The sequence below is a fragment of the Lepidochelys kempii genome, chromosome 25 (assembly GCF_965140285.1).
Source record: "Lepidochelys kempii isolate rLepKem1 chromosome 25, rLepKem1.hap1, whole genome shotgun sequence".
Lineage (NCBI taxonomy): Eukaryota > Metazoa > Chordata > Testudines > Cheloniidae > Lepidochelys > Lepidochelys kempii.
This window is the reverse complement of record NC_136404.1, coordinates 16,963,249-16,988,105: the sequence shown is the minus strand read 5'-3', so window position 1 is coordinate 16,988,105 and position 24,857 is coordinate 16,963,249. Positions and strand designations below refer to the sequence as shown.

Here is a 24,857-nt window from a genome sequence, read left to right as displayed (position 1 = left end):
GATTAGCTGTAGATATTTCACCAGCTGTTTAAAAGAGGAAACCTGCACAAGCACCAGTCTGCACTGCCTTAAAAAAACATCCCTAATGGCTGGCTACGAGGGATTCTCAATATATTATTGCACCTATACTTGAAGTGAACATTCTGATAATGTGCCCATGTCTACAGCAGCCATCCTCACGGCTATTGGGATTGGGCCTTCAGCCCACAAAGGTACAGTCACTGGAATTCAATGCTGTAAGTTAACTTTACGAAGCCCAGCTGACTTGAGCAGCAAGCTTTGTTCCCTGCAGTGCTTTTGGTCTTTCATAAATGTGGAAACGTTGTTAAGAAGTTCTGCTTAGTTTCATTCATGCCCAAAGACCCAGCAGGTGGAGAGGAGAAACAAGAAGAGAGCAGCACACCCTAAAACTGTGAGGCTCATAAACTAAATGGATCAACTAAACACCCCAGGAAAGCCTGAATGTTACAGCAGCCTTAATAGTTTTGGGAGAAGCTCAGCCTCGCCAGTGGCCTGCCAAAATTTCCTACCTTTATTACCTAATGTTTCATAGTTATTGCCCATGTGCTGATTAGCCACATCAGCTGCAATACCCCAGTGTGCAAGCTGTAATAAGCGCACCTGTTACCCTGGCATATATCACTGCCAGGAATGGATCACATATTTCTTAGTTGCAAGCCTGACTGCCTGTGTTTCCGAGGTGCCCATACATTTAATTTTCCCATGATGAACTCATATCAAATTGACCAGTCTCTGTTTTTATTTTTTATTGAAAGCCAAGCCATTAACTCTACATCACTGAGAAAGGTGAATCACATACTAAATGGTAAGATTTTGGTATCAGGGCAGAAGGGGCAAACAACAAACATGGGGAGGGGAAAAAAAATCTTACAATTTGAGATGTTTTGAAAGAATACTACCATGGGGCTGTATGTTCACCCACAAAAACCTGTGGCAAGGCCACTGCTTCTGATCAGACTGATAAAAAGCTAGGGGGCAGATGGGTGTGAGTTTGTTTACAGCCAGAGCAGAGGAGAGTTGCAATGCAGCGGTGTTTCACAGACCAATAAAAATCCACTGGCCTTTAATAACTCAGGTTTGAAGGCCTGGTTCTCTGCCACCCACATCCACAGAAAGGATATGTGGGCCTCTTGTTTTGCTGAAAGCTGTGTGTGAATTTAGTGTTCAGGAAAGTGAGGGACGAATGGCACTGGCACTGGGCAAATTTCCACAGCAGGCCTCAATCCCCCACTGTGTCGCTCTGCTCCAGACTTTGTTTTTCTACGAAGCAGAGATAAAACAAATAGGCACTGGGTTTGCAGTTTCAGCTGGAGGCCAGACTCTTTATACTTGTGACTTAATACAGGATTTGAACTCAGATCTTCGGGGGAAAAGGCTAGTCAACTAACTGATACTCACCTTTGGGGGCTAAGGGGGCTGCCTCGTATATATTTTTAATAAAGCTACGGCCAAGGCAGAATAGGCTGCATATCTGAGCAGTGGATGCAAAAAAACACAAAAAAATGTATTTCTTGGCAAGTAACATGGCACTGAGCAATAAACCAATGGAGTCCCTGAACTATTCCCATTAGTATCTTTGGTGCTACCCTTCTGTACAGGAGGGCACCGGATAAAAACCTCCATTCTCACCTGCTCTCTTCTCCTTTTTGAATACCATCCCAGGCCTTGTTTGATGCAGTTGTCATGGCACTCAAGTGTGCAGTGAGTGGGCTTCTAGGCCTTTGTTCTGGGTGAAGATGTCATTGTGACTTTAATAGATTTTACAATATTTGCAAAAAAAGGATGATAATGCAGTTTTGTAACATTTCACAGTAAAATTACAACAGTATTGAAAATACTTTGTCCTGAAAACGCTATCAGTAGTAAGGTCTCCTCGGATTGTTCTGTAGAAAAGGGAACAACAACAGAAGATTAATTAAAATTGCAATTTGAACAGAACAATGACTATGTGAGCTTAATTAATATTAATTGAAGGACTCCACTGAAATAGGAGGTTTCAAGGGGTGAAATCTGAGGTTTTCTCTGGAAAATTACAAATGGAATGCAAGACTAAGTGCATTGGCCTGCTGGATGTAATGCAGAGTCACATGCAAACTGATAAGCTTTTTGCCATAAGAATGGTTATTCAACATAAAACAAGCTGGGATTCAAGGACAACCCATCAGCTTCTTTTGTAGGCAGTATTTATACTTGGCACATACAGCTTCCAGCTAAACACAGGAACTTTTGTATTAAAAATAATAGCCAGGAGAGCTGACTGTCCGGGGTGTTGTGGTATTCATGATTTGATTCAACACAAGAACAGAACCAAAAGGAAAATCTCTTAGTGTGAATTGTTACAGTTCATTTCCCTGTGACTGTTACTTTATTTGCTCAATTAAAATGTAACTCTTGGGGATATTTAGGAATATCCTCTGATGAAAAGGTACAATACACTTTCCTGAGGTGAAGGAGTAGGTTAGACTCAGCATTTATATTTTACATGTAGGGAAACAACTACAGGCAGGTGATTTGCCCCAGGTTGTAGAGTGAGCCAGTAGCAGAGTTGGGAATAAACTCTTGGGGCGCAGATCTCCATGGCTCTGCCCCTTGTGCAGTCATTTACATCACTATCAAGGGAGTGGAAACTCCCAACACCCACATTTGATACTATTTTACACCCACTTTATACTGTGTAAATGGCTGCACAATGGGCAGGACAAAGGAGAATGAGGCCCCAGAGTCCCAACTCCTAGGTCCCCGTGCTAGCTGGAGCCTGCCTCAGAGGGGTGCTGTGGAGATTAGTTGGTATTTGGGAAACACTTTGAAGATGAAGGGCCATACTGTGTCCTCTCTGTTTTTACACAAGGCAAAATTGGCCATAAAGTATTCTGGAGCACTAATACTCCCCGTCCTCCCCCTTATAGGATATGGGCAGAGACACTATTGAAGCTTCACTATGTCGGAAGTGTGTTAGGAGTCACCTCACCAAAGGGTTGGGTCGGAACCTGTAGGCCAACATCATTCTTTTACGAAATGCCTCATACTCGTCATCCTCCTTCGATAGCTCAGCGGGACGATCGATCCCAAACCCAGCTCCGTCCACTGCAGTGGTACCCCTGTTTAAAAAAACAACCACAAAAAAACCCCTTCTAGTTAAGCAGATGCTAACAGAACATCTCTCTGCTAATCAAAAGAACCCACCACCTCATAGGATCTGCCCTCCTAACCAGAGCACAGAGACCAAGACAAAGGGACCATGTTTGCATTGCACAGGCGAAGACAGATCTGCAGCAATCAGGGTAGCTAGTTTTGACCTCAGAACAGTGCAGTGCTATTACAGCATTGCAAGCTCATTCCTCCAACCAGCAAACCCCGCTGCTGTAGTGAGAAGCTGTGGCGTAAATACAGCGCTAGTTAAACAAAGGGTTAATTAAGCATGTAACAGGGATAATTCTCAGTGCTTTGGGTGCCTCTCTAGTGAAGGATCCCCTGCCATGCTTATTAGCCTCTGGCAGTTAAGGTGACCAAACGCAATGATCTGGACCTTGCTTATTTAAGGAATGAGCATGAAACAGAAGGTGGCTACCTCACACCCCCAAAAGGGAGTCACTGGAAGATAAATCAGTATTCTTCCCTGTGCATCAGACAGCTCCCTTGCCTTGCCAAGTCATAGACATCAGAGATGACAGAGCCTCTTAAGTCACATTTTGCCCAACTGTGCAGTGCAGGATTGCTCCCTGCAGCACATTTGGGAAAGGTGCAGTGGAAGCCTCATTATTCTGTACACAATAATCTCTCCCCACAGCTCTTGATTTAAGTGGGCCACCACTTCACCAGACAGATATTCCTGAGAGAAAGGAGCTGAAATGCTTTGTAGAGACACTTCATCTGTGGTTTCCACTAGATATGCACAACTGTAGTTTACAAAGGACCCACTGGATGGGAAACATTCTTAATTGCTTTCATTATCAATATTTAGTTTCCCTATAGTCCAGCATACACCACAAGCAGCTGGTCATTCTGATCCACTTTGGATGCAATTACTCTTTATTATCCCAAAAACACTTGAGTAAAGAAACAGACTGATGTCCAGAGGGATGGCATGTACACACAAAGCTTTCTGCTTGGTACTGACGTGGCTTTTAAAAACAGTTGGAGCAGTACCATCTGGTAACTGCCCTTGATGGACAGCGCACCAGAGACCAGCAAGTCTGCTTCAGAGTTCTCCAGCTGCATAAGGCATGCATTGGATATTTAATCACATACAGCACTTTACAAACATTGATCAATCCTCACGTGGCCTGTGTGAGGAAGTAAGCACTACCCCCATTTTAAAGATGGGGAAACTGAGGAACAGAGTATGTGTCTCAGAGGATGGCACTGTGAGAGTCAAGGTTAGAATTCAGAAGCTCCTGGCCCATGCTCAGAGCACAGATCATCTATCTAATTCTGGAACCAGAAACACCCCAGTAGATTTTTTTTCCCCTCTTTATGAAAAAGGTTCTATGCACCGTCCAAATTATGAACCTCAGCCATATTCATTCCAGCTGCTTCCAACAAGCTGGGAAGCGAGCATCAGCACCTACCTGACAGAAAAGGACTGAATCAACAGAAAGAAAATACAACGTTTTGCTTACTTGCTGACTGGATTTTTAATCCCCTGTCCATCGGAGCCAAGCCCATCACCCTCCTTCCAGCCCATCTTCATCAGCATTTGGTAACCTATATTCTCCACGGTCAGTTTGAATTCCTTGTACTCAGAATAATCTGGTTCGCGACCTTCCTGCAGGGCAACAAAAGGCAACACGAGTTACACTGCATTACTCCACTCGAGTAGGGGAGCAGGGAAAGAACCACGTAGGGGAGATTAGTGTGGGCCGGGCAAAGAGTCAGGGACAGTTAATAATTTTAACAAAACTTCTTGGGATTCCATTGCTCGTCCACCACAGGGGAGGAAACAGGTAAGCGATACAGCACAGCAGAGCCACCCAGAGTCCAAAATGTAATCTGCAAGGTGCAGGGAGTGCAACTATGAGATTAAATTGAGACGTATCAGGCTTCTGAATTGAAAGCTGCTCACTGGGCTGGCTCCAAAGATGGCTCTTATTTAAAAAGAGATCTTACCTCAGGCCCCATCTCCAGTGCTGGCTACAAAGGAACACTATCAAGGATGCCAGCAGAGTTGGCAGGAGCCAAGGGCTCTGCATAGGCTTTATATTTTTGCTTTATTACATTTGTCTGGCTAAAAATTCCAATTTTCCCTACCTGGTATTAGTGATTCCTCATCCTGCTCGGACACTGGAACTGCAGATTTGTCGGCAAGCAGTCTGAAAGCTCTGTCTGTTTCACTGTAATGTCACCTAGTGCCCTGTACCCCTTGCTGACGTACTGTTTTGTCAGCCAGGCTTCCCCGTGAATCACAATAGATCAGCCCCCCACCTCCTTTAGTGACAAGACCCCTGGGGGATGGAGTTGTTTTTCCTTTAGTCTCCAGCGGTGGAAGAACACCAGCATCCCACAGCTGTGCTGAATCAGGACACCAGCTCTTTTCAAAGGCTGATGCCAAGGGGTTCAGAACAAAGTGCAGACATTTCTGCAAGTGGATGGGGAGCCTGTACAGGCTTGAAGTATTAAAAAAAAACCCAAAAACTTGCTTGCAAAGAAGCTATACCAGTAAGTGGCTCACAGAACTGCAGGCAGCCTACTCTGGTAAATGGCTGAAAATGCTTGAGTACTTTCCCTCAGTGCTACCAGACAGGTCAGATTTCTGCTGGAGAGTTCCACTGTGGCCTAGGAAACTGTCGCTCATTTCACCTTTAATGCCTTGAACGTCTCCATGAACTTCTCCAGCTCATCAGGTGGCAGGAAGTCCCCGATGAAATGCTTCCCTCTGCCCATCTGGGTCAGTTGCTCGGCCCACTCTGCTCAAGACATGGAGGGGAGAAAAAAAAGCATAGTAATGATAAAGAAATGTTCTTTTATAGCACCTTTGACTTCAGAATCTCAAAGTGCTTCACAACCCCATGTGAAGTGGGTGTTATCTCCATTCTACGGGTGGGGAAAACGAAGCACAGAGGTTAAATGACTTGCCCAAGGGCACTCAGTGAGTCGGTGGCAGAGCTAGGAATGTCCTGACTAATCCCCTGCTCTAGCCACAAGACCTCATACTCCTTTCTATGGAAGTCTCAGCACAGCAGCAGAACAAAAGGAAATTCGGTGCTGAGGCTTTCCCACCCACCTCGTGTCTTGTCCATTTCCATGCGTCGAAGCTGATGTTCCCATGTCCCCAGTTCATTGTCTACCTCCTCATCGCTGTCATAATCATGCTGGTGCTGCTGAACCGCTTTTTCCCACATCACCTGCATTTCCTGCATGGCTCGCTTGTGTTTCATGATCATGTCATACATCTGCTGCATCTAGGGAAGCAAAACAGTAGCCTGCTCAGTGAGGCAGCTAGTCTGTAGGCAGCAGAGTGGACACAGAGAGGTCCCTAAGTTCTGCAGTAGAGCACATGGCTGCCTTATCGATGAGACAGAAAAGCAGGCCATGAAGACTACAAATCCCAGCAGGCAATGCTGAATCCAACTGCAAGCAGCTTACCACTCAGGTCAAACAGGAGCATCACCTGCTGGCATCTTTGAGAGCTGCACCCATACATTAACAATGTGGGCAGCTGCCATGTGACCCTTTTTATGTAGTTTGTAGTTTAAATGCAGCCCTCAGGATCCCAAAAGTGGCCAGTAATGATACCCTGAACTACAGTAACACAAATCTCAGCAGGGAAGAAAAGTGACACAATAAGCCTTGCAGACATTGGGCTTTAGTTGGAAAGGGCATTAAGTCCTACATGGATAGCATATAAGAGGAAAGGTGAGCTCACAGCCAGAACATTTTTTTGTTTAGCGGGGAGATGGGTTGGCTGGATTTTGCTCATGTCCCCCTATGCTCTATAATGCATTTCTGCTGACCACAGCATCATCTGATACTTACAAATCCAATATGAATCCAAGAGGTTTTGTTTGTTCAGCCCCTGGGAAAATCTCTGTTGTCTATCTCCACCCCTAACCCAACCATGCTGCAATGCAATGTACTGCTGCACAAATTAGCTTAGAAATCATTTCATGGCATTACCTCCTGCTGCTCCTTCAGCTGTTTCTTCTGCGCATCAGAGAGCTCTGTCACACCCACTAGTCCAACCGGTTTCCCTTTTTCATAACCAAGACCCTTGAGGTCCTGAACTGAAATAAGCAAATGTCAAAGATTTTCAAAAAACTGAGCCAGCCATTCAAGACAGCAGAACCATATCCCAACATCCTATCCATTTAAATCTTACAGTCTGTTTCATAACTCCAGCATTAAGATGCTAAGCTGCACAACTCCCAGTAGTACTCTAAAGACTCACAGAAGAAAGACTCATTAGGTCACACTCCACCTCCTGGCCAACTCAGAACTGTTCTCCACATTTGTATTCTCTAGGGCTTTGTTCTGTCTAGTTTCAGATATTCCCCAGCTTCCCTTGGGAAACTATTCTACAGTCTTGGAGATCACAGAGTCAGGAACTCTGTCCTCCCAGGCAGGCTAACGTTACCCTCTCTTAATTTAAGCTTATTTCTTTTCATTAAGCTCCTTTATGAATCTCCCTACCACAAATAAACTGGTATTTAATTATACAGCATTAAGTGCCCAGCAGATTTCAGTCTGTCAGTGTAGTGCTCAGTACATCTATCCAGTAACTGTACTGTGTTTACTATATGAATAGCTACCAGTCATTCAGAATGATAAATGATCACACCTTTTTTGGAAATTACCACTCCCTACTACATGTTTAATTTCTCAGCTACAGAATTCAGAAGGACAAGGACATCAGGCCTCCTGCCTTCAAAGAGGAGACATATTTTAAGTCTAAGCTTGATGTCTCCGTTGGTGTATCCCTGTTCTTCTTCGTCTGGGTCTCAAGCTCCTGTTTTGAAATGATTTTACCTGCTGTTGTATTGGAAAGGCCCTGCAAGTAGGTTTTAAGCTCAGTAAGGCAGGCCCCTGCTGATTTTGAAAGGCCATTCAGTGCTGTGCGTTCATAGGGGCATTTTAAAATTGCATAATGATCTCTCTTTAAGAAAATATTTCTGCAGCAATAAAAACAACAAACAAAAATATTCCTGGGGTGGTGAAGCCAAGATTTACAATGAAGAGCAACTTGCAAGGCTAGTCTATTTCTAACTAACTGGGCTGACAGCTCCCCTGTTAAACATCTAAGAGTTGCAGTTAAGTATTTAAAGGATTGCAAAAAAACCCCCACAAACCCTGCACTTGAAAGTACATTATGTTTTTCAGTACAAGGGGAAGGATTTTTTCCTAGTGGCTACAAAAACCTCATATTTAATTAAAAAAAAGGAGTACTTGTGGCACCTTAGAGACTAACCAATTTATCTGAGCATAAGCTTGGTTGGTCTCTAAGGTGCCACAAGTACTCCTTTTCTTTTTGCGAATACAGACTAACACGGCTGCTACTCTGAAACCCCTCATATTTAATGTGAACCCAGGCTATGGCTAAATTATGCTTCATTAATTATTCACTACCAATTAATTATGAAGCCTGATAATAATAGGATCATTGTTCATGACACCAAATGTCTGTGCAGATGGTAATTAGGTCCCAGGGGTCATCTCTCCAGTTCTCTCACTCTCACTTAGGGCAATTGATCAAAGTGCATTATCCCCTTCCCCATATGGTTTTTGCCAAGCATGTCATGATTTGGAAATTGGTTTCAGAGTGGTAGCCATGTTACTCTGTATCAGCAAAAAGAACAAGGACTATTTGTGGCAGTTAGTCTCTAAGGTGCCACAAGTACTCCTCGTTCTTTTTGATGATCTGGAAAGTGGCTTCCTTAGCACCTGCCTCCAAACAAGAGCATAAAGCAGTCCAGCAGTTCATGCTCATATGGCCGAGAGCACTTGGATACTCATATAATCAGTCTTAAGAGCAAACTGTGTATATCGAGTTCAGCAGAAACATGGCAAGAGATATTCTAAGACAGAGTTAGAGATAAACTGGCTCACTCCAGGCCCTGTGAAGTATTGAGTATGCCCTCAATTCCCAATGAAATAATAGCAAATAAAAAAACAAACCTATACATAAAATTATCGGACAGAGGCCCTTTAAATAAAGCACATGATTCTTCTCTCACATACACCAGTGAGAATCAGGAGCAGCTCCACTGATGGAAGTCACTGATGGAAGACTGGTGAGAGGAGAATCAGGCTCAAAATGTCCTATGGGAGACTTTAGTGGCAGCGCCAAACACAGGGTCAGCCCCGTTCTCAAGGAACAGGAAGCCTCTTTGGCTACATTGAAGAAATCCGTTCGACCTTCACAGAGAAGGTCAGCAGCTGTTTGACTTAGTTCTAGATGGCATAAACTCTCAGGCTAACAGCACAACACAGCTCAGGAGGCCAATGTATCGGCAAGCTTCCAGGGACAGCCTTAAAAGGAGAAGGGTGAGATAGAGAGGCATCTTTTTTTCCATCCCAGACATACAGTGCATGCCTTTGCTCCTCTTTGCACTAAAACTGTACATCCGGTTTCATGGAACCAACATATGATCTTGCAGCTCCAGGCCAACATGACAATAACCTGCTGAAAGACCTATTGTACGTGTTTAGCTCGGTGCACCAAGGCTAATTAAAAAATCCCTCAAAGTGACACCTATTATATCCAGGCAAAGTAGACAGAAGGAAGAAAGTCTTTGGTGCAGGTGGGAAAACTATTGTAGAACAAAGCCAAGACAGGTGCCTGGGCAACTTGTATCAATCTGCACATATTGCAAAGACATCAGCACGCTTACCTAAACCGGGCCACGGGACTGAGAGTGTTAGCCAGGGCACGCTCGTGCCATGAAAACAGGCAGAAGATGCGGAACTGCTCCTCAGCTGGGATAAAGAGCTGCTTTCATCCTCGGAAAAGTGTGCCTTGCAAAACATTACCTTTGGCCACAACCAGGTGAATGGTGCCATTTGCATTTGCAGCATCGAGCAGAAGACTACCGGAAAGTTTACCCCTACCCACATGTCTGGAGAGGAGGTCTCCCTTCCTTTCACAACAAGTGCAATCACTCTATAGCCAAAGGGAGCCATTAGCTGCCTGACTTTTGACTCAGTGTTCTGAAGATCATATTAATTACAACTAGACAGATCCAAACCAGCGCTCCGCCCCCAATCCAAAGTTAGCACCAGACGTGCCCAGACAACACTCACGAATTTTCCTGTAGTTCCGAGACTTTACTAATTAATAGCACCCCTGTTCTATTCAGCATTTTGAATACTCACTGTAGTATACAAGCTGCTAAGTGTCTAAACATCAATATATGTAAGAGGAGCATCATATGTGTCCAAAAGGGCCATACTACACTCTTCACTCCGCATGATACTGATTTAAGACTGAAAACTGACATGGAATGAATGAGAAATAATAAACAGTCCTTGCCTAACTGTCCAAGGCTCCAAAGCAGCAACATCTACGAAGCAGATGGGGCTGGGGAGGCATGGACCATCTAAAGCACATTTTGTGGCTCTAACTCCAGCAGGGCCATGGCTATAATTTGGTATTCTAGTCATCTGTCAAGTTAAAGATGTTAATGCTAGAAGAGGATTATTCTATCTGAACCAATAAACATTTTCCCTGCAGAGCATTAACACAGTGTTAACGGTCAATTTCTTATGACTGGCAGATTGTTTGCCGTCTTTTCCTTTACTTGACAACGCCCTGTGGAAAGTGAGCATGCCACCTGTCTAATTAAGAGGAAGCTAACACGGAGGTTAAAGGAAAAAGCAAGTAATTTTAGCAGGAAGACGCAAAGGAATGTGCGGCTGTAAGACTCTATCAGACCCCAAATGCAGCATGATGCGCAAGGCAGGAATTCACTTATTTTATTATGAAAGCATCTGCCCAGCTTTGGCTTTTTAACTTTTTTTTTAAAAAATGTATTAAAATAGATAAATGAAGGTGTGACAAACCATGTAGCCTGCCTTTTACACAAGTTAGAGACATTAAATGTCTGAAGGAAAGAAGGACTCCAGCAATACAGAATGAGGGGAGACCTTGGCATTTGATTTCGGTCTCACTAGGAAAAGGAATAGAAGATCAGACCAGTGGTCCATTTAGCCTGGTATCTCCCTCCCTCCCCCTCCCTCCAGACAGAGCTGGCTGAAACTCAAAGTTTCCATTTTGCGAGAAGTTTCAACGTTTCAAAATTTGTTTTAATTCCAAACAGTATCAGTGCTAAACTGTTTCATTACAACACAAACAGGAGACACTGATCTAGAAAAGATAACATGTCAATGAGTCCTAAGTAGCAGCTGCCCTTTGTGATTTAAAAAAAAAAAAAAAAAATCTCTACTACTGATGTAAAAATAAAAAAACCCATAAAATAAAATTCTAAATGAAGGTGTCCAAAATGAAACGTTTGTTGTTTCAAAATATCCCCCCTCCAGGAATTTTTGTTGAAATCAACATTTTTTTTAAGCTGTTTAGATTTCAATGGAAACTGTTTTTCATCAAAACATTTTGACAAAGGATGTCTGACCAGCTCTATTCCTGATCCCTGTGGCCATCAGCTGACACTACAAAGCATCTTACCCTTTATCTTGGCCATCCAGTGTTATTAATGGCCATGCAATTATCCAGTCTCTCTTAAAACCCAGCCACAGTACATGACCCAATGACTTGCTGTGACAGTGAACTCCACAGGCTGAATGTATGCACTTGTGAACTCACTCCGCAGCTCAGAATGACATTAGAGCTTGTTTTCTAGAAAGAGTGCAACATTTCCACTCTCTATACTCACACCAATACCCCTCCACACCCTTTCCCCTCATCACACTAGATGGGCAAAGTATTCAAAGACAGTTGCACCTGAAAAATGCTTGCATTCATCAGGGGCCCTTGAAAGTCATGCTTTCACGTGCACATAGCCAGCTCACCGTTGGACTCATTACCTATCTACACATGCATACATGGGACATAAGCGTTTAAATTTTGCAGGCACAGTAAGAGTGCCTCTATTGGAAAAAGAGTCCTCTCGTGTTTGATGTGAGTTGCACCCCTAAAGGGGTCTGCAGCATGCTGTCCTCAGAGAGAAATCACAACCCTGGATCAGGGAGCAGTCCCATGACTTGAAATAGGTCCTGGAAACCAAAAATTGGAAACTGGCAGCTTTGCTTGCATCCCTCAGCGCAGTGATTCTCAACCAGGGGTACATGTACCTCTGGGGGTATTCAGAGGACTTCCAGGGGTACATCAACTTATCTAGATATTTGCCTAGTTTTACAACAGGCTACATAAAAAGCACTAGCGAAGTCAGGACAAACTAAACTTTCATAGACAATGATTTGTTTATACTGTTCTGTATACTACACACTGAAATGTAAGTACACTATTTATATTCCAATTGATTTATTTTATAATTATATGGTAAAAATGAGAAAGTAAACAATTTTTCAGTAATAGTGTGCTGTGACTTCTGTATTTTTGTGTCTGATTTTGTAAGTTTTTAAGTGAGGTGAAACTTGGGGGTACACAACACAAAGACTCTTGAAGGGGTACAGTAGTCTGGAAAGGTTGAGAGCCACTGCCTTAGCACCATGAGCAAAGCTATTTATGTTTAGTTATTTTTCTGACCCATCATCATCAAAGAGAGGATAGAAGAGCTGCCCAAGGATGTCAGCCCACCACGGGGAATAAGCGGAATTCATACTTCAACATTTGTTTTCTGACAGTCTCTATTCCTGAAGTGAAATAGCCCTAAATAGCATAAAGAAAAGGAGTACTTGTGGCACCTTAGAGACTAACCGTGAGCTATAGCTTACGAAAGCTTATGCTCAAATAAATTGGTTAGTCTCTAAGGTGCCACAAGTACTCCTTTTCTTTTTGCGAATACAGACTAACAAGGCTTCTACTCTGAAACCTAAATAGCATGGAGGCTGAGGCTATAATGAGCTACCGCTCAGCAGAGTTTTAAAGATAGCTGGAAAGCGATAAGATTCCAATCCCCAGAGTCAATGAGATAAAGTGGTTTATCTGGATTTGCACATGAGAGTTAGCTGCTAGACTTCGCTGAGAGATAGAAGGTTGCTGACTGGGGAGATTACAACAAGAGATAGACTCACAGTGTATTCTGTTTACAGAGCCAACTGAATTAGAACAGATCACAAGCTACCAGGAAAAAAAAATCCAATCAACCCCAAATACAGAACCACTAACCTGACAATGGGGAGGGAGAAGAGTTCAACTCCTGCTGGGCAAGCTCTGGGGGGGGCAAGTCAACCTTTTCCTCCTCTGGCCCCCATCTGCTCTTCCTCCTCTTTTTAGAGGCAGCTGCAGCCGGCTGTTTAGAGGAAGCTGGAGAGGATGAAGAGGACGGTGTGGCTTCAGGAATGCTCTTGTGTTTCAGGTTGGGTTCCAGCACAAAAGGTGTCCCTATGGAGTTGTTCTTGGCCTTACGGAACTCCTCCAGCTTCTGCCGGTAATATTTGTAGCCTTTGCTGTTTGGTTCATATAAAAACCTAAGTTTAAAAAAGAAAAAGTTTTGCGTGCAACAGTTCAATTCAGAGATAGGTCTAACCGTGATTTGGCCAGGAACTCTCCTCCCCACGTGCTTGGAAATACCTCCTGCCTCCTTCAAACCCACTTCTTTCACTTCACCCCTGGATACTTCTCTCCCCTCTGGTGCCTCATTTGCCTGGGGTGCAAGTTAGCTTGTGAGCCCCTTGGGACAGGGACTTTATGGCTGTTTGTAAATGCACCATGGCTAATGGTTACAATACCATAGAAAGACAGAGAAATAATAAGGAAGTGGTTGTTCTGGTTAGGCATCTGATGCCTTTACAAGATCACATTGTCAGTGGAAACATAAAATCTTCCCCCAATCCCCCCTGCTGTACTCCACACAGCCTGTTCCAGTTCACAAGAGATGCATCTTCACCTTACCAAACAGAAAAATGGACTAGTGGTTAGAGCAAGCTCCCACTCAAGTACTCACCTTACTGACACTAAGTCATTTTATGTAATCCCACCCTCCCCCACACCCAGAGCTCACTGCCATAGGCTGTAACCTCATGAACAAATAATGTCTTTTCCTTTTTGGGTGGAGGGAAAATCCTATTTCAATCTCTGTGGGAGGAATAGGAAGTGTCTGCAATCTAACAGCCACACAGATTAGACACACTCAGATTTGTTACAAATCTATCCACCGCTTCCCCCATCCCCTTTTCAATTTAAGCATTTTAACATAAAACCATAACTACCTTCAACCTTCCCCATCCCTCACTCTTCAGAGGATCAGTTTATTATTGGATACAGCCTCTCATTAGGAGACTGTTGTGTTCTTGCAGGAGAACACACTCAGTTAGGTAATAGGTCCGTTCTGTCTATAACTGCATGATTCTACACAGGCCCACGCACACATGTGTCTCTGCTGTATTCAAAAATTCACCAAGGTGTGACCTCGCACTCCCTAACTCAGACAAAGCTGCTGCACACTTCAATGGGCATTGTTTCAGGGTAGCGCGTGGAGAGCGGGATCAGACCCTCCATGAGCAATACATGAAGTAACCCAAGCAGCAGGCCCAGATGGGATTCCCAGCAGGGCTTTAAGAGAGTTAAATGACAAAGCGGCTCAGACGTTAGTACATCTGTCTGACATGCCACTCAACACAAGGGGGCAGGGATTCCAGAGGGCAGGATGGCAGTTAATATAATGCCAAGATTTCAAGAAGGAACAGGCTAATTAAAAACTGGTGAGTCTAGCTTCATTCCCAGGAAACATATTGTAACTCCTTGTAATGGCAGAAACAATGAGCTGCTTGGGTGAGAAGAAAAACAAGGCACTTCCCAGTGGGGATTGTGAGTAATGGGGTCTGTCAGATAAACTGATGAGAAATTTTCCAAAGGGTGGAGGAGGGGCTCTTCCTGGAATTTAGTTAAGGCGCCCTACAAAGCGGCAGTGAGTATCAGCCCCAGATGATGGTCATGGGTGAAAGGGAGCTGCAGGGAAAGGTGTAAAGGATTAGAATGAATACTAGCGCATTGCCATGGAAGGGAGGAAGTGAATGCACAATTAGGGAAATCAGATAGTAATCAAATGCCAGTTTGTTTAGAGTATTTTCTGGTCAGAAATGGCAGTCTTGGGCTGGGATTTGGGTTCTAGGCTTGGTCAGCTCTAGGAGTGTCCGATAGCAGGAAATAAGTAGAACAGCAGCTGTGTTGCACCGGGAGTGCTTGGACTGGAAAAGGGGTGACCTACCCGGCACAAAGCAGCGTCCGTTATTTATAACATGTTTTGGGTGCTACTGTAATATGTGCTGAACAGACATAGAGGGGAAATAGCGCCAGCACCCAAAATTTACAATCCTATGCCTGATCCTCCAATGAGCTTTGTGCAGAGGGACCCCTGTACCCATGCAGAGCTCACTGGAGAATCCAGGCCTAAGACAACAACAAAAACAGACTAAAGGGAGCAAAAAGGGATACAACATACACACAGAGGGATCAGGTGATGGCAGCATGACTCCAGTGCCATGATATCTAATACAAGAGAAGATGAAATAATAAATATTGACTCATTTCTAGCAGCCACTGAAGCAGCAGTGGGACTAAGGAGTAATATGAATGAGGAGAGGGTAACACGTTCAGGAAGTGTGTTCCATGCACAGAGGGGAACATGAAACAGAAGTGAACGCACAGGGTATCGATGCGGGTAACGCTGTCTGGCAAAGTGGAAATAGCAAAAAGCAAAGATCAGACTTCAGGACAATTAAATCGCACTAACATGACTAAAGATGGTGCTAAGTGGTTGGAGCAGTGGACTGTGAAGTAGGACTCCCGGGCTCTATACCCAGTTTCTTGTATCCTAAGTCTTATTCATAGGGGTTTGTCCCCTGTAAACCCTGCTAAAAACAAACACAAAAAACATGCATACTCAGCTGCAGGCTTCTTCCTTTACCTGAAAGCATGGTTCTCCCGGTTGTTCTGCAAGGCAATAGCTTCCACTTCTGGACCCCCGTCTGCTATGAACCTGGCCAGCTTCTCAGCAAAGTTCTTGGTCTCTTCCTCCTCTGGGGGTGAAACTTTAAGCAGGCTGTCAATACTGGGCCCAACTCACACACCCAACAGTCAAAAGCCTATCTGTTCTACGGACCCCAAGAGTGGAATAAGGGCAAGAGGAGGGGTTTATTTTTAAGAATAACGTAAAGAAACACAGTCAAATGGTCAAGAGTTCATATCACTGGGTAAGCAGTGAGGTATCAGCTAGTGCGATGGCTCTGTATCCAGGGGAATGGCCAGGACTTTCACTCTCTGATTTTCTGCATGCCAGGGGGCAGGTGTGAGTAGACTAATACACAAGGCAGCTTTCCCCTTCTGAAAACCCATATTTTCTGAAAACCCATATCTCTCGCACTTAGGAAGGCAGCTAGTTTTGTCCTCCTGTACTGGATATTTGCCCATAGCAGAAAACCACAATGCAATCGGTCATCTCTAGTTAAGGCCCCCACTTCTGAAGTCAGTGGCAGCTTTGCCAGGATTGCAGCCCTCAGAAATGAGTGTGGCAGGTCACATGTGAGAGAGAGTGGTTTGTGTTACTCTCATGGTTGTGCTGGCTACTCTGGAGGAAAAGAGGAAAGTAGTGCTCCATACAGAGCCTTCATCCCGCTCTTAACTGGAGGAGGGAGCTACTGCAGCCCTAGTCCAATGGTACAGAGAAAGCTCTGACCGTGAATATTGTCAGAGCAATTCCCCCTTATGAACAATCAAACAAGTATTTTATTTACATACAACTGCCTTATACGGTACTTCTCATCTTCAGAGCACTATGGCAACAAGGCTTAATGGTTAGAGCACAGCAGTAGGCGTCCAGGCGACCTGATTTGTTGCATGGGCTTGGGCATGTCAGAACATTTCCTTGCCTCAATGTCCCATCTGCAAAGGGTGGATAATACCACTTAACTATTAGGGTGCTGCAAGGATTAATTAATTGGTGTTTTCAGAGCACTATGGACCTAAAAAGCTCTATAAAAATCATTGCTACTGTGTGTTAACTAATAAACCTTCAACACCCTGCACTGGTAAACAGCATTAATCCCTTTTTTACAGCTTAAGAAATGGAGAAGAGAGGTTAAGTGATTTGCCATGGTCACACAGGATTTCTGTGCCAGAGGCTGGATTAGAAGCGAGATGTTCCTGACCCAAAAATCATGCTTAGCTCACCAGGCAACTCCCTCCTTCCCAAAATATTTAATTTTTTGCATTTCACTGCCCTGGATATTAATTCACTGGCAGATCATCTGCTCCTGCTGCTTCTCCACCTAAAGCCACAATTCCCAATTTGCAAGAACCCATCTGTTGGCTATGGAATTATGATGCAAGCTAAATGTAATGTCTTTCAATGGGGAATAAGCAGCAGAAACAGGGGAATGAATGCTGAAGAAACAAAGACCCTGTTTCCATCTTGACTCATGTAGAGTGAAGTTAGAAAGCGAACGAGAGTACCTGAGAAGCAAGACAGATTCTAAATCTATTGTCTTTCAGAGTTGGAACATCATTTTCAGGACCAAACAATGCAGAATCTTCTTCCTTCTAGCTCACTTTCCTGAAGACGTTTGGGAAATACTAGGATACTCTTCCTCCACAGGAAGCAATCCTGCAAGCTCTCAGTGTGTTGGACTCGCACTGATTTCAATGGGACTTTCATGCGTGGAGAGCTCCCTTATAGACTTAAGGAAATGAATATAGTGGCATCCCTTAAGAATCAGGCTCTCTTATTGACTCACGAAATGAATATAGTGGCATCAGAGATCGATGCCAGGAAACATCATACAACTCCCTTTGTGACAGTGCTTTACTTACAGGCAGCAAGAGACCAACAGCAAGACTAAAGCTGCTGCATATTCTACTTCGATTGATTCTTAAAATGTCTAACTAGCAGTTATTGAGAGCACTGAAAAAGACTTTATGATCTACATTTCATGATTGAGAGGTTGTGCTCCCAACACCCTCACTTACCTTTCTGACAAGAGGACGTCTGCAAACTCTGATTCTCTTTTTTCATTTCTGCTACTTTCTTTCTGTAGTACAGGAATTCCCTGCTGTTCTTATCATGTAAAAATCTGGAGTGGAGAGGAGAAAAAAGTTACTAAAGCATATTTTGAGACGTTAATGTTTCTGCCCACTTGGTACAAAACAAAAAAAGACTAGACTAGACAAAATCAGAAGATAAACTACTCTGAAAATACCTTAAATGACTCCATTTATAAATTGTATAGCATAACACAGTGTTTCTCAACCGGGGTCTGGCGGGGCACAAGCAGGTTTCAGGGTGTCTGTCAAGCAGGGCCAATGTTAGACTCGCTGGGGCCCATGGCAGAAAGCCAAAGCCCCACAGCCCTGAGCCCCGCCACCCAGGGTTGAAGTCAAACCTGAGCAATGTAACCTTGCGGAGTTCCTGTGGCATGGTTTTCGTATTCAGAAAACCAGTTCTTGTGGCACAGGTGGGCTGTGGAGTTTTTATAGATGTTGGGGCGGGGGGAGGGCCCTCAAAAAAAAGGTTGAGAACCCCTGGACTATAACACTTTATACCTGTAAACCTCACAGCACTTTGGGAACATAAGCAACAGTAGCCCCATTTTACAGACGGGGAAATGATCACGCAGCAGACAGAGAGGAGTGAACCTACGGTCTCCTGACTCCCAGCCCAGCACTCTTATCTGCTAGACCACAATAGCATAGAGTCAGGGCTCCTGGGTTCTCCTTCTAACTGCTACTGATTTGCGACGTGTCCTCAGCAAAGTCATTTCCTCTCTATACCTCAGTTTCCCCATCTATAAAACAAGGCCAATAACACTCAGCTACCTCAAAGGAGATAGTGAGACATAACTGACTGGTGTTTGTAAAGCGCTTGGAGATCCATGGCTAGAAGGCTGTCCAGATGCACAGAGTATTCTTATGGTACTTTGTGAAAACATATGAAGGAAATTACACCATAAAGATCAAACCCCCCTCTTCCCAGAAGATCACAAAGCCCCCGCTCTATGCATGCAGGGCCTAGGTTCTTCACCTTGAGATATACTATGCTGCTTTAGCAAATTAAGTTTGCCCCCAAACTTACGAAAATGCTGGATTATCCTTGTAGTCTTCCATAGCGACCTTTTCTAATTCTGGTCCCCCTTCGGCCACGAACCTAGCCAGCTTTTCCACCACTTTCCGGGTCTCTGCATCCTCTGGGGGTAAAACTTTAAGCAGGCTGTCAGTACTGGGGTTCAACTCACACACCCAACAGGCACATTACTTCTAAGAACCACAGCGGTAGACAAGAGTGGGATGGGGATGAGGAGAAAAACGATGAAATGGGGAGCCAGTCTTACACAGCTGCACAAGTTACAAATCCGAGTTACTCTCAGGCCTTACCCTCCCAGTGGGAAAGGAACGATCTGACTAGAACCTTTTATGAGAGAAAATAGAAGATTTGGATTCCTTCCAGTTTAGGGTTCAATTGCAATTTGCTATGTAATTAGCTACTAACAATTCTAACATACACACTCACAACGGGGTGGGGACAATGTGGCTGTTTTTTAAAATAATGTATTGTTCACGAAGGGGCATGGATTTCAGCTCCTGAGATGTCAGGCTTTATCCACATACCAGACACAGTCTGGGCAGTGGGAGCGTAAGCTTCCGCATGCTGCACCTGCCAGTGTGCCTTAACCAGGAAGGACCATTACCAGACGGGAGAGAGCTGACTCTCTGAGAAGTTACCCTTTGGCCTCTCTATTGAGACTGCCAACAAGGGGCCAATTCATCTCAAGTATCAGAGGAAGTCCAATAAAGGACACATGTTCACTAGGAACTAGACAGAGACCAGACAAATTTCACACAGGCCACTGAACAGCTATCAGACAGTAACAGATTTGTCAGCACTGACCTAGACTAGATTTGACCCAATGACCAAAAAGCAAAAAAGTCCATATCCTAGTACCAATCCCATTAGCCAATTGGTCTTCCACACTCGTTTTTCAGTTGTTGTAGGGATGTTTAATTCCTGCTTTGGTTTCTACACGGTTATGTGCAGATCTGCCTGAGATTTTGCTCAAGTTTCTGATGGAAATAGCAATAAGGCAGATCCCATATAGCAAGAAGTGGTCTTTCTAATGCATCATTAAAACCATTTCACATTTTGTTTAATCATGTAACATGAAGCCTAGCTAGGAGGTCTGTAAATATGCCCAGACTGACTCTCCTTCTAAACCATTCGTTCAAAACATGAATGGAAATTCAAGTTACTAGCTGGGAAGCAGGGCTCAATAAGTTTCTCTAAGATCATCTTGGCCCTAAATTTATATTACACTTTATGTTATTTGATATGCTGCAGCATTCTTTATTCTCTTTGATATTCCAACCTAATCAAGGAGTCATAGATCCCAGGGCCAGAAGGGGCCATTGTGATCATCTAGTCTGACTCCCTGTATAACACAGGCCATAAACTTCCCCAAAATAATTCCTAGAGCTTCTCTTTTAGAATAAGGATCCAATCTTGATTTAAAGGGTAAGGAAAGAAGCTCACAGTCAAGATGTCCAAAATGGTGATTTCCTAATGAAACTCTGGAAAGATGGGAGGGCTTCACTTCTATCTGATCTCCATAAAATGCTTAGTGTTCAGACAGCCACTCCTGAAAAGGGAGCCTTTCATTTTCAATTGATTAAAACAAACCAGATATGTCTCAAGACCACCTTTTAAAAAAGAATTGTGCACCATCCAGCCTGCTTTCTAGCTGCAAAGGCAGATACCCTTCTACCACCAACATCTAAGCAAGCTCAACTAAGTGGAGGAAAGATTAGAACACACCCTTCCCCTCCCTACTCCTTAGGGTATGTGAATTTTGTAATGGTGAAAGGTGCTGGCTTGACAGCCCTGGAGAAGACAGTCCTCTATTCACAGCACAGGCAATGGTAGGGGGAGCGTCTCCCACTCTGGCTAACAAATGTGTATCAGCCCCAAACTAGAGGAACAGTATCTAAGGGTGAGGAGGGAGTTCACTCTCCATGGTCCAGTAATTCAATCCTCAGCCCTGTCATGAAGTTGGCAACAAGGGGGCCAATCAGTGTCAATTGTAGTGTTTATATTTTGTGATGCAGACACCTGCCCATTGGGATCTGGGCTGAAAAATACTTTCTCATGTGCTGTGATTTGGTAAGATCTTTCCAATGAGAAAGCCTCAAGCAATAACTTTTCCCCATAAGAAAGACTGTAAACAGAAGTCTGAAGAAGCATTAAACCAAGCTGTTTCCCATCTGAACCCTTACCGATAGCCTAACTGAACCTGCATGCAAAATAAATAAGAAGTGATTTCAGTTCAATAGGATGCAACTTACTTTTAATTTCCAACCATTGCTCATAATCCTCCTCTTCATCATCATCTGGCGACTGAAACACACTGAGGCGGTTAGCAACTGGCATCTGTTTGGAATGGGAGTAATTCTTCACTTGGTTCACCATGCTGCTCGTGCCCAAGCTGGGACGTTTCCCAATCAGGATGGGTTTCTTCCCGGTGCTTGAAGCAGAGGTGTTTGCAGAAACGTTGCCAGAACTTGGGGAAGCTTCTTAAAAAAGAAGGGGGGTGGGGTGGGAAAATCTGTGTATCCTTTCTGATTTGATCTGAGTAGTTTGCATAGGGCACTAATATGGTTACCACAGTGGACTGTGTTTAATTTTAGGTTTACAGATGTTTGTTGGTAAACACCAATCTCACCCAAGCAGCTGAGTTTAAGGAAGACTAGGATCTCCCGGAAATGTTAAGAAAATACATTTCAAGCTCGAGAACATATCTTGCTAAATACAGATGGTAGCAATGCAAGCTTCTGTACCCCATACTGCCTCACCAAGTCACCTTCATCTTAGTTTAGAGGGACCACTTCTATTTCAGTATTTAAAGTAACCAATGTTAGCAAACAGTTTGCACTCTCTAACACTGGGCTCTTCCATGTCAATACACCTTTAGAACAGCTCTCATGCTGCTGGTGTCACAAAGGAGAAGAGGGAGGACTTTCTGTTGCTCAAGAATCAACTTACCAGTACTTGATTTTTCCTTCTGCAGCTTAAGAAACTGCTGGAGAAAGCTGCCGTCATTGGCAAATTTGTTGGAAACAGAGGCTTCGTTTTCACCACTTTCATCTCTAAATAGAAAAAAAGAAGAGAAGGAGATTAGATGCTTCATGTCCTTCCTTGTAGCTCAGAGAGCAAAATAAAATGCTAATAATTGCTAATCTCTCAAGGTGGAAAGGGACCACTTGTCTCAGCACTTCCCAATAATATAGCATTTTCAAAATATTAGATACTAATTAATCTCCACGATACCCCTGTTAGGTATTAGTAACCCTACTTAACGGATTGGAAAGTGAAACAGGAAGTTGAGTAAGTCACTTATTCTAAACCTGCAATGAGTCATGGTCGGAAGCTGGAGTTAGAATTCAGGTGTGTCTGATTCCCAGTTGAGTGCTTGGACTACGTCTCTCCCACTGTACAAAATGCCCCTACATTTTCTAAATCTCCACAGCCACAGAATTTGCCTATTATGGAATTATCTGTGCATCCCATGTAGTTCACTCCCCACCCTACTGAAACAGGGCTGCTGCTAGCAGAGTTTCTGTATCATTTCCCTGAGCAGCATTTGTTCAGAGGACTACATTAACCAAACCATGCTAGAGACTAACCCCACAGTAGTTTCCAAAACAAGGTTTACAGAATAAAAGTATCAGGCAGAAAGCCCCAGGGAAAACAAACTAGGTCTCTGCTAGCAACAATCATGTTTAATTGTTGTTGCTAGCTGCTCAACCATGGACAATACTTTAGAAAGGAGACAAGACGCTGAAAACTGCCTAGCATAAAAAGGAAGATGTACTAAAGTACTAAATTTAATTTTACTAAAGGGTTTTTTTAAATCAGTCCTGTATGTAATGGTTTCTGAAACAAAATTTAGTGACAAAACCTTATGATTCTTACGCACTCATTGAGCCGAGGGGGTTGTTGGCTGGCCAGGTGATTCCGTTTTGCTTGCTGCTCCATTTTGGCCTCAATTTCTTTCTTCTTTTGTGCTATCAATTCCTCCTGATGAAGGATATTCATATTCATCTTCACAGATTTAGATGGTGTAACGCCAAACCATCTGCTAGCTTTTCCTGGAGAAACAAAGTGGGATCAAAATTTTCTTCCCTTTATGAGATCATCTAGAGAAATATTAGAGTGCTTATAAATAACTGGAGGGGCATGAGAGAAAAATCAAACAAACCACGTTTCCACTTCTACTATTCCTGACTTTTACATCATCTGACTAGGGGACATTTGGTAAGTCCTTTAACTTCTATCTCAGACTTGGTCTACATCTAAAACTTGGTTCTCCCTAGCTACACTACTCAGGACTGTGAAAAACTTCACATCCTATACAACATGTTGAGGTCAACCTAAACCCCACTGTAGATGCGCTAGGTCAACAGACGAATTCTTCCATCAATCTAGCTACTGCCTTTTGAGGGGGTGGATTTACAACAGCAATCGAGAAATCCCTTCCATCACTGGAGTGTCTACACTACAGCAGCCTTGCTGCAGCGCTTGTCGTGTAGACATACCCTTAGATCGCCCCCTCTAACAGGACACATCCGTGAGACTTAACCTACATTTTGCGAGCGCTTTAGAAATCCTCAAACAAAAGGTGTTACAGAAAGACAGAGCATTCTTATATTCGGCTAGAGACTCTCACATGTGAGATGACAGTGCATTCTCTCCCAAGGTGAAGGGCTTTGCTGTACGTGTATCAATCAGGCATTTAAAACATCACTTTTTAAAAGTCTCCCTCATTTGTACAATTACAGCTTGGCAGCCAGAGTTCTGAGGGCGGCGGGGAAGGTGGCTGCTGATCTGCCTAGGGGGAAAGGCTTTTCGCTTCCAGGGCTGGGCTGTGACTGATGGCAGACCCACAGCAGTCGGGGGCCCCGCCAGCCCTGCTGCTGAGAGCCCGGGCCTGCAGGGGCGGCCCCTTTAGACGGGATGCCGGGCTCGAGCCTGGGGAGGGGCGGGGAGAGGACGAAGGGGGCTGAACCCCCTTAGAAGGAGTTAAGCCCCCTGCGAGGGGCCGGGCTCTGCTTGGGAGCCTGGGGAAGGGGGCAGGACCGGGGCCGGGCTGGAGGAGGGGCTCTCTCTCAGACAGGCGGGGAGGCAGCGGGGCCGGGGGGAGGCTAGGCCCAGGCTGCGGAGACAACATTGGTACCTGGAGCATCCCGGGAGTTGTCCATTTTGATGTCGTTATCCCACAATGCAACGCGGTTACCTGGGCTTATGGGATGGAAATGGAGGGCAGGGCTAATGCGCCGCAAAGGCGCCTGGGAGTTGTAGTCCGAAATCCAGAAAGCGGGAGATGGATGGGGTGGGGAAGCTGGAAGGATTAAAGGCCTTCTCTCTTCTGTATGTGCTCCAAGATCCCACCCTCGCCCCAACTGCCGGATTCGGCCTCCCGGGCAGGACTGAAGGCAGGGACTACGACTTCCATGAGACTCCGCGCGGGAAGTCCCGTTGAGAGAGCGCAGTTCTCGCGCGATTTGGCGAGGCCTCCAAGGAGGCGGGGGAAACGGGGAGTGAAGAACAACATTTCCCATGAGCCTGTTGGCGGGGACGAGGCCCTCCTGGGAGGCGAGGGCCGCTCGCCAGCGCGTGATTTGCTCCGAGTTCTCGCGTGACCTATGCGCGCCGGGGCCGCCCAGCCCTGTGAGGCAGGCTCGCGACTCCATGTCCCAGGCGCCCTTGCGCGGGCAGCCGCCCCCG

The 24,857-nt window shown here is 44.6% G+C and overlaps 1 protein-coding gene across 2 annotated transcripts; it reads right to left on the bottom strand.

Moving 5' to 3' along the window:
* Positions 1-752: 752 nt before the first annotated feature.
* On the bottom strand, positions 753-24,388 carry SUGP1 (SURP and G-patch domain containing 1). Of its 2 annotated transcripts, none has more exons than XM_073324465.2 (14): positions 24,307-24,388; positions 23,050-23,221; positions 22,116-22,219; positions 21,419-21,646; positions 19,158-19,281; positions 18,056-18,159; positions 15,999-16,122; positions 13,259-13,560; positions 7,135-7,241; positions 6,242-6,419; positions 5,818-5,924; positions 4,641-4,786; positions 2,990-3,119; positions 753-1,904 (listed from the first exon to the last, which is right to left on the bottom strand). In XM_073324465.2, exons 1-14 carry the CDS (start codon positions 24,329-24,331, stop codon positions 1,878-1,880), a joined length of 1,878 nt encoding a protein of 625 aa, XP_073180566.1. In that variant the 5' UTR covers positions 24,332-24,388; the 3' UTR covers positions 753-1,877. The 2 variants fall into 2 exon arrangements, with proteins under 2 accessions (XP_073180566.1, XP_073180567.1); XM_073324466.2 differs by having other exon boundaries at positions 21,419-21,643.
* Positions 24,389-24,857: the final 469 nt, after the last annotated feature.